At 40.3% G+C, this 10,114-nt stretch overlaps 1 protein-coding gene and 2 non-coding genes across 3 annotated transcripts in view; 1 reads left to right on the top strand and 2 right to left on the bottom strand.

Moving 5' to 3' along the window:
* The window catches only part of XB5951253.S (provisional ortholog of Mov10 RISC complex RNA helicase S homeolog), a 111,418-nt gene extending 109,085 nt beyond the window's left edge, over positions 1 to 2,333 (bottom strand). The window contains exon 1 of the mRNA XM_041583711.1: positions 2,069 to 2,333. Within this exon, the coding sequence (XP_041439645.1) occupies positions 2,069 to 2,202 (134 nt within the window). The 5' untranslated portion in view covers positions 2,203 to 2,333. The remainder of the gene's footprint in view (positions 1 to 2,068) is intronic.
* Positions 2,334 to 9,400: 7,067 nt separating this feature from the next.
* trnap-agg lies at positions 9,401 to 9,472 on the top strand. Its single transcript has one exon. It is a non-coding gene; the product is annotated as a tRNA-Pro (tRNA).
* A 146-nt stretch (positions 9,473 to 9,618) lies between these two features.
* Positions 9,619 to 9,690, bottom strand: trnap-agg. Its single transcript has one exon. It is a non-coding gene; the product is annotated as a tRNA-Pro (tRNA).
* Between the last annotated feature and the right edge of the window lie 424 nt (positions 9,691 to 10,114).

Here is a 10,114-nt window from a genome sequence, read left to right as displayed (position 1 = left end):
TTAACGTGCTTTTTCTTTAAGCGACTCCAGATAGATCTTACTTGCAAAATCTGGTGTAAAATATCACACCCCTTCATAAATTCACCATTTCTTTTACACAGCTTTTTTTATACTATTTTTCCGGATAATTTCCCACTGCAAAGTCTTCTGTTGTGTGTAGACGTTTATTGATTTTTGCTGCTTTCCCCAGAGTGCACTTTTAAAGGAGATGTAAAGTTTAAAATTAAGTAAGCTTTATCAGAAAGGTCTATATAAATACACCAATAAAGCGTCAAAGTAATGCTGCTCTGAGTCATCTGTCAAAACAAACACCACATTTCTTTCATTCTATTGTGCACACATGGGCTTCTGTATCAGATTTCCTGTTTTCATCTTAAACTTTCAGGGCTAGGGCTTGAGCATGCTCAGTTTGCTCCCTTTTCCCCCCCTCCCTGCTCCCCTCCCTGCTGTAATCTGAGTCCAGAGCTATGAATGAGCAGTGAGAGACTCAGGCAGGAAGCGATGTCACACCAAGCTTTCCTAAACAAACAGAGAGAGCTTCTACCTGTTAATTCAGGTATGCTAAAGGAGTGTGCAGAATAAATATAGTGTTATAGCTTGCACTATTGTGGCTAATCTTTTGGCAATAAACTGCTTTGGTAGCTTTCTTTCTCCTTTAAATGTTATACTGAACTTCAGAAAATTGCCCCATACAATCATCAATGCACCTTGGTTCATAGAGGGGATTCTACATATTGTACTATATCCACAGATTGAGAAAACACAGCCTGCATTACAAACTTAATCTTGACCTTATCTTTATAACAAAAAAAATGGTAACTATCTGTTGTCGTGTTAAGGTGGCCATAGACATTAAGACTTTTCTCTCCCATAATGACTGATTTTAGTTCAATCCAACATATCCATCAAATTATTGAGAGGTAAGTGGGCACTGAACGATCGTGCATCTAATGATTTTTCATTCAATGTTGGTCAGAAAATTGATCAGTCATTTATATGATTTTAATCGTTCACAGTGAAATGTATCCATTGTCCAATTGTTTGCAGGGCCAAGCAGGCAGCTATACACAGTTCTATCTTCAACTAGATGATATCACTTGAAATTGTCTTTTTTTGTTGATGTACATTTAAATGATAGTTTAAAGTTAAGCTTGGTCTTACGATAATATATAGATCTTTTAAAAATCTTAACATCTATGGCTGCCTTAAGTACAGGTATGGGATCCGTTATCTGGAAACCTATTATCCAGAAAGCTCTGAATTAAGGGAAAGGCCACCTCCCATAGACTCCATTTTATCCACATTTTTTTAAATGGTTTCCTTTTTCTATGTAGTACAGTATATTGTACTTTATCAAAACTAAGATATAATTCATCTTTTTTGGAAGCCACCCCAGCCTATTGGCTTTATTTAATGTTTACATGATTTTCTAGCAGACGTAAGGTATGAAGGTCCAAATCATGGAAAGATGTGTTATCCAGAAAACCCCAGGGCCCAAGAATTCTGGATACTAGGTTCCATACCTGTATGCAGTTATATTTTCAGTATGCTTATTACAAGTAAGACTGGGTGCTGTTGGCAGGATATAGGGTGTAGAATTTCTTTCCAATTGTGACTCTTGTGATTAGTCTTTTAATGATTAATGTTCCCTGTAAGCTGTACGCTTGTGTGCGCACACACAAATTGTGATGCCAGCACACGCAATAAATTGTGGTGCAAAAAAACTAATTTTCTGAGAACACATAATTTTTTACTTGTGCACACTGGTTTATAAAAGTAAGCACACGGGTTTAGAAAGTGTATACAGAATTTTTTTTAGCGGAAACATTGCCCACAGATAAGAGATAATTGGTATTTTGCTGTACTACTAGCTTTCCATGGGGTTGTACAATTAACAATGACACGGTTTCTCCCAGGTGGAATATACCATTTGCATACAAAGATTAGTGCAGTACTTGTTACATTACCTTGCTCTAAGTGCCCCTGTTGCATTCATTCCCCTCCCACTGTACAGCACCAAGTAACAAGACAGCAAATGAAAATCATAGAATTGTTAATTTTTCCTCACCTCTGCTTAAATTCCTCATAAATCACTTTCAGCTCAGCTTTATCAGTAACTGCATCTCTCTGGGTGTCTTTGAGGTATTGATGGAACTGCTCTCCGGCTTCTCTCAGTTCTCTCATCCCCCGTTTTTGTCCCATTTCTGCTCCCTGCCTGTTGTGTCGCTTTCCAAGTACCTTGAAGTGAGCTCCAAACCCAGCTGGGGAAATAGAAACAGCAGCAGCCCCTCCCACTAAGCAGAAATGAAAGTAAAACTAAATGTGCCCCACCTTAGTTAACACTTTACTGTCTCTCTTATGCCTTTTAGGCGGCCTACAGCCAGGTGTGTAACTACAGAGGAAGCAGACACTGAGGCTGCAAGTAAGGTATCACCTGACGAAGGGGGAACGACCTCCGAAACGTTGTGTGACGCAATAAACACACCAGGGGTAGGACCCCGGTTTAATTGGCTCTGTGTGCCAGCCTGTTCTTTCTAAACATTGGATTGTTGGGAGTGCCGTCTCACTTAGTCTTTGTGCACCTGCGGAAATCAATTGAAGGGCCTGAGTGTGCAGGTGACCTCTCTACACTGCTGCAAGTAAGGTTCCCATCTTTTCCTGAAAAAAATACTAGCCTTATTAAATATTTATCCTTTTTCCCTATTAAAAACATTGGGATCAACCATCATTTTCACGGGCCAGGCCGGTAAAATACCTTGCAGCTAGGTGGCAACCCTAGCTGCAAGGGGATCCAGGAGGTATAGGGGGCCCCATGAGGCCCTAATTAATGAGCAATTTCAACATATATTGGTAAAACAGGACAGCCTCTGGATATGTTGGGGTGCATAAAATTAATTTGCTGTGGGGCCCATTTACATCTAGTTGCACCACTGCCTACACAGCTGCTTACAGATACACAGGGATATAGCGTATATATGGTTGCGACCTTTTCTGGAAAAAAATACCGGCCCTCGTATGTATTTGGCTTTTTTCCCTATTAATAACATTGGGATCAGCCAAAAATTTTACCGGCCAGGTGGCAACCCTAAGCGTATATGAAACGTACTAGCAGAAATACTTCAACTTGTGTATAATACACTCATTTAGCGCATATACTGTAAATTCATTCACCTGAGTTTTCCCATGTCAGATAAAGCATGGCCTGCTTTGGTATAATTGACTAGAAGTAAGAAAAGAAGAATTGTGTACATATGCCTGGTAGGAAAGTGGTCTGAGTACAGCTTGAGTACTGGGGGGTACAAGTTCTTAAAGAGAGGGCGGAGTAAGGGAACAATTGCACAACAAATAAGAAGAGTCAGGGTACAATTGTTTTTTCTAACAGGGAGAGGCCAGGGTGCAAATGCCTGAGTGAAGGAGGAGTTGGGTTACCATTATCTGATGATTGGATGGAGTTCCCTTATATTATTATTCAGAGTGGGAAGAGGTAAGGGCAGGAATGGCACAAATTCTAAGAACTTGCTTTGTCCAGCCTGGTCCAACTCAGGGGACGTTAGAAAACAGGTAATCTTATTATTAAAGGTATTCATTTTATTTTGGATATCAGTATGATTAAGTCTGCTAAATCAGAACAATATGTGCTGGGAACACCCAAGTGCTGTCCTTCCAATATGCAGTGCTAAACGGCACAGCAGTGCCTTACCTTTTTTTGAACCATTAAAAGGGAGCTATAGTGAAGAAAATTTTAAATTCTTGTGTTCTCAAATATACATGATACATCAGCAATTAACTTTAAAACCTTAAAAAAATTGTACTGTTTGGTGTCTTGTAAACACCAGAATCATTAGTCTACCCCAAATGCCTTACTCATCCAGTGTCATATTGCTATTAGCAACTGTTATACTCTTCATTGTGGTTAATCGTTATAAGTGGGGCCAGAGCCCTTGTGCTGGTGCAGCATGGCAGATAAAGGAGTATGCATACGTGTAGAAACGGATCTGCACACACTCCAGATAATGCAGTCGGGGAATGTACCCCTTTTATCATGCCACCAAACAAATCAACGTTTCGGGGGTAACACCCTTCCTTCATCCTGGGGGGAAGAGGATCTGTTGTGTCTCCTAATGTGACACAGGCTTTTTGTGTGCCTGCCACATGGGAGCAAATATCTAGTCTGGAGGGAAACGTATTTGGGAAAGTAGCGCTACCTGGGACCATTTGTGCTCTTGTTGGGAAAAGGGACAGAGACTCTTTATAACAACAGGAGTAGTGCAGGATATTGCCTGGTAGGGAATTACCACAGGTTCAGGTTCATCAGGGTAGTGGGTCATGCTATTGAAAACATATGTGTACTATTACAGTTTTACTTACCCTTTAATCTGCACTTTCTTTGTATAAAGTTGATATTGTTATAAAGCAAAGTGTGTGTTGAATGTTTTTCCTAATGGGTATTCCCGGGTCCCATTAGGTGAAGGCACTGCCATGAGAAGAATTCCTAGTACCCATTCATCTTGCAAAAGGGGACTCAGGACCCGAGTTGGTAAGATGGTAAACCTTGGCACCAGGGGGGTCGCCAAGAGGGTGTTACATAAGATTATATAGAGCTCTGTGATTTCTTAAAGCTACCAAGTTTATGTTTCATTTTCATTGGTAGAACAAGAAACACAGCCTTTCCACTCCACAAGGGTTGTCACTTTCCCTAAAGAATAAAACAGGGTATGACCTAAAGGTAGCTGGGCAGAGACATAAGGGGCAAGGGGCAGGGATCATGTATGCCTGGGGTGGAACTTTAAGATGCATAATGTTGGTAATTTTATCCACTTGACCAAAACTTTGTTATAGATCAAGACTCTGAGACAAAGTTATCAAAATAACTGATGCTTTTTTTATGTAGGAAATACAGGGTTTTGCAGAAGCAAAATAAAAAAGCAATATATGTGACAGGAAAACATCAGTTGAGTCTCAGCCTTTTATAGACAATCTTATATCTCATCAATAACGCTTTCTTATGAACAGCAGATGGCTTACAGAACCACAGCTGAGGTAGAAACCTCCAAGGTTGGACCTTGATTAGATCTCCACCATTAGATTAGATGGAAGAGGAGGGTATCAACGCTGTCATCTTAGGGGTATTGGAACATGGGCCTCTCTGACAGAAAATCTTGAATGAAGACACCAGGAGCCGGAACACAAGAAGCTCTCTCTTGCAAGGCCCTGCTGGTGCAGACTGTTTAGGTAGGCTAGCTTGCAGTCATTACTAGTGGAAAGTAGTGGGGTATAGACCATAGCTAATATGTCTCTAAATAGAATAGAGGAACTGGAGACACAATTTGCACATGACAGAGATACAAAGAGAACACAAATAGACACAAATGTGCATTACATCAAAAGATTCTGTGGGTTTATAGTCCACAAAACCCTAGCCAACAGCTGATCTTAGCAGTGATTTGATAAACCCTTTTTTTCTTTGGTTTAAAAAGAAAGACAATTGGTCTACATTTCGGACTTGCTAGAGGGTTAAAAAAAAAAACTAGCAACTAGGAAGCAGTTTATAGTAGTGAGTGGGGACAATAACGAATCTGACAACATACAGTAGCACCAAACAGCCAACATTGCACCACTGCCAGATGATTTACCAAAGAGAAGCGCTAACTGAAAAGAGAGGTGAGACCAAGGTGACAGTAACCCGAGGGGGTTTCTTATAATTTGTCATATATGTATTTTGTGTGACATTTAGCCTAGCAACATAAAGTACACCGATTTTTTGTCAACCAGTATACCTTTAAAAATCTGTAAGTTCGAAATATGGGTTAAGTATGTAATATTTAACATCTTATATCACTTTTTAATGCAAGCATGTGGAAATATTAAAGCATGATAGGCCAGGTGGTGTAATGGATTGTCTTTTCAAACACTGGCCCTGAAATGAATTGAATTATATAACTGCATACAATTATGTTTAAGATATGTCCTAACAAAATGTTTCAGGCAAATATACCCAAGGAAGATTAATATTCAATATACAATATTGTCAAGCTACACAACAATATTTTGGTCGAATTGCAATTTAACATATTAAAATATTATGCCAAGATTATAGCTAAAAGGTTGGATTTGCATGTCAACAAAGCATCTGGTGTAAACCTTGGTACGCTTGCCATATAAATGTAGGGCATATATTGAATACACATGCTGCAAGACTTGATTTATCTACAGTCATGCATCCAATTTGCAGCATGTGTATTCAATAAATGTCCTACTATGGCAACCCTACTGAGGACTACACCAGATACATTTTTGACATACTATATAACATACGTAGTTAATGTAGTGGTGAACCAGCTTAGTAAAAGCTGGATTATGGGTCCCTAGAGTAGATGGAAGAGAGCATGGTGGGCTTCAGGCCCGGACTGGCAATCTGTCCCGGACTGGCAATCTGTCCCGGACTGGCAATCTGTCCCGGACTGGCAAATGCCAGAGGGGCTGCTGTATGGTTCCATAGAAATTCACTATATAGTGGGCTGGAAGGGGGCTGTTTGGGCTGGTAGGGGGCTTTTTGGGCCTCTGTGGACTTGGAATGGCAGGGCCTATTTTGACTCCCAGTCCAAGCTAAAGGCAGTTAGAGGTAATTAACTACAGGTATGTGGTAGTTAAAAGGAGGTGTGGAGCAACACCTCAGGGCTGCTGCTGCTTCCCACTAGAGATGTCCTGGAGTGGAGGAGGGCTACATGTGCTTGTGAGCACCAGGGAACAAGAGTGATTCCCCTGAGCTGGAGAGAGGACCAGAGAAACCACTCCCAGGAGACAAGAGTGTCTCAATTGTGCCCAGAGAGGATTCTGGGATTTGTGGTTCGCTGAAAGCCATTGAGGGCTAAACTCAACTGTGAGTAAAGTGAACACCAGTGAGGGTGTTAGAATTGGAACTGTTAATGCTATGATGTGAAGCCAGTGGGCTGAAGATTTTGTGTTTTTGCAAATAAAAGCCAGCAAAGTATCAATTTGAACTCTTTAAAGTGGTTAGTCTCCATTTCTGTGCTGAAATCTGTGCGAGGGCCTACAGGTCATACAGGATTTTGGTGAGTTTTAGTCTTCTATATTTCACTTTACTTTAAAATTCACCCATACTTTATGTAAGTAATCTCTGCAGCTCTCCTTAGCAGGCCTCCAAAGGTGGGCCACCTGGTCCTAGTGCACGCCAATGTCGCGCGCATGCAGTCGACTGGGCGGCATGCCACTCCTACAGTCTTGCCACTCCAGGCCTGGGCCTTTGTGGTCTCGACCAAAAATCCAGGCCTGCTCCTAAGTATATACAGGTAAAGGTTCTGTTATCCAGAATGCTTGAGACCAGGGGATCTTACGGTAATTTGTATACTTTTCCATTGTCTGCTAAAAAATCATGTATTCATTAAAGGAGAACTAAAGCTCAACTAAAGAAGTAGGCTAGAAATATTGTATATATGTATGTTTTGGGCTTCTGGGCCAGCCCAAGGCAACCACAGCCCTTTAGCAGGGAAGATCTGTGCCTCCAAAAATGCCTCTGTAGTTCCCCATGTTCGTTTCTGCTGATTCACTGCACATGCTCTATGCTGCGGACACTTAATGAGCTTAGGGACCGACTCAAAATATACAGTACACCTAGAATATTAATGTCACAATATACGGCTGATTAATAATTAATACAGATAATTACTACATGGCAGCACATAAATCAGTGCAACTAGCATCAAAATGTAATATTCAGCCCTGTAGCATTAGCTTATATGTCAGGCCAACCTCATTTTCTGCTTGACAATTTGCGACAACCCCTAAGCTTAGCTTCTCAACAGCTGCTCAGAGCCCACTGAGCATGTGAGTGTCGCAGACACTTTCCAAGATGGCGACCCCCTGTGACAAGTTTAAAATCCTTGATTGTTGCTGCTATTGGGAAGCTAAAAAATTTAGGCTGGTGCAATAAATTCGGTATATAAAATATGGCATTTTTATGTTTTGTTTCGTTCTCCTTTAAATAAACCCAATGTCAGCAGAAATCAGCCGTGAGTCCAGGTGTGCAATTCTCCTCTAGTGCAGAGAGGCAATCGGCATGTGTGCATTGATTTTGTGCATCGGAACATTTGCATTTATGCGCATGCATCACGGCATCAGTTGTTCTGTGCATTCATTGCGTTATTTAAGGATGGCAGCTCAAGCTAACAGTGCTAGTTGTTTATTTTGGATGATTCTAGGTCCCCTGCCCTGTAAACCAGCCTATAAAGATTTCCCGGTTTGACCACGGGTGACTTTTTGTCTTTAATACTCCTTGTCTGCCCTTGGCCCAGCCTGTCCGAGACTCTTGATACTTGCCGCCTGCCTTAATACAGCCTGACCTCGACCTTGTGCATTGCTGCCTGCATTGACTTGGCCTTTCAACTCTGATATAATTTGTGCCTTTTGAACTCTTACTTGTCCCCCCCCCTGGTCTTATCCATGGAGCGCCATGTTGAATCCAAGGCCATATATTGTTGCCAGTATACTGTAGATTAATGCACATTGTTGCCTTTAATTACATGGTTCTGTTTTATTATTACAGTGAAAAAGGAAATCATTTTTAAAAATTTGAATTACTTCCTTAAAATGGAGTCTGTGGGACATGACCTTCTGTAATTTGAATCTTTCTGGATAATTTCCAGATTAGGGATTTTATAGCTGTACTATACCAGAGTTTGCCTAATTAATCCATGAATTGATTGCCTCTCCCATATTTACAGCCTCTAGACTATAAATAACAAGGTAATAGAAACATGTAGTCACACCAACTCTTACACAAGTGATAAATCAGTTTTACTTAAATGTGACCTATGAGTTGGCAGAATCCATTCAGTCTCAACAGAAATTCCATTCAGCAACAAACTTTGTCTCTTTGAAAAATCATTATTGAATCTTTATTAAATATATCAATAGGAAAGGATTCAGATGATATATTTGTTGTACTTTTCTTTCCTGATGGACATAAGTCATTTAATGTTCTGTTCCATTTTTTTTCTTGAGGAATTGCTTGGTGTAATGTAGTTGTACATGTATGTGAGTTTTTCCTCACTTTTCTTTTCTTTGTATCTACATAGTTTAAATCAAAAGACAGGATTTTTTTAATTTGCTAAACTTCCTTATGATACCCCACCGTATATTTTAGTATAGTATGAAACAGAAAATATCCCTGTCATTTCTACTCCATTTACCTCTCTGTAACAGACTTGACTTGAATGTTTCAGCAATGTTTTAGTGAACATATCTGCCATGCACGTCAGGGTTTATAATTCTAACTTTGTGCAAACCGCAGTCTAATCCCTGGTGAGCCATTTCTGAATCTTTTCCCACCAATGCTGATGTGGCAGTCAACTAAACATCTGGAAATATCAGCCAAGCAGCTGGCTTGTTGGTCTAGGGGTATGATTCTCGCTTAGGGTGCGAGAGGTCCTGGGTTCAAACCCCGGACGAGCCCTCCCTTTTAAGACACAATATAAGCAACTGATAAAATACATTTTGTGAGAGGTCCTGTATTCAAAGTCTTCGATTTAAAGTCCTCCTTATATATTGTATAAATGCCATGAATTTTACTAGGTGCTTCTATTATATCTTAAAAAGGAAGGGCTCGTCCGGGATTTGAACCCGGGACCTCTCGCACCCTAAGCGAGAATCATACCCCTAGACCAACGAGCCAGCTGTGTGCCTGATTTTTCCAGATGTTTAGTTGACTTTTACAGGTATATTTTCTTTCTACTGTCTTTTTTTTCCAACTTAACTTAATATGTTACTATGATTAGTTATTAAGTTACAGAACACAAACCGTTAATGGTACTTCCTGGTCCAAATTAGTCTTGGAACCAACACCCCCAAAATAAAAGCACATTTATTTTAGTTTAGTATCTCATGCTCTTCTGTGTAAACAACCAACATTTCACCTTCCATGCTAGAGAGAAATGTAGCAGAAGTTAAAAAATATTATATAGGATAAAAAATAAGAAGAAAATAGGCAAATAATTTCCCTATAACTAACTTTGTCACAAGTGGAGGTGGCTAACAACATTTTAGGTGTGGGGAAAAGGAAATTGTGGGAGGTAAATAAACTCTGGCAGGGGGTGCT

This window comes from Xenopus laevis, chromosome 2S (assembly GCF_017654675.1).
Source record: "Xenopus laevis strain J_2021 chromosome 2S, Xenopus_laevis_v10.1, whole genome shotgun sequence".
NCBI classification, from domain to species: domain Eukaryota; kingdom Metazoa; phylum Chordata; class Amphibia; order Anura; family Pipidae; genus Xenopus; species Xenopus laevis.
This window is presented reverse-complemented; position numbering and strand designations above follow the sequence as displayed.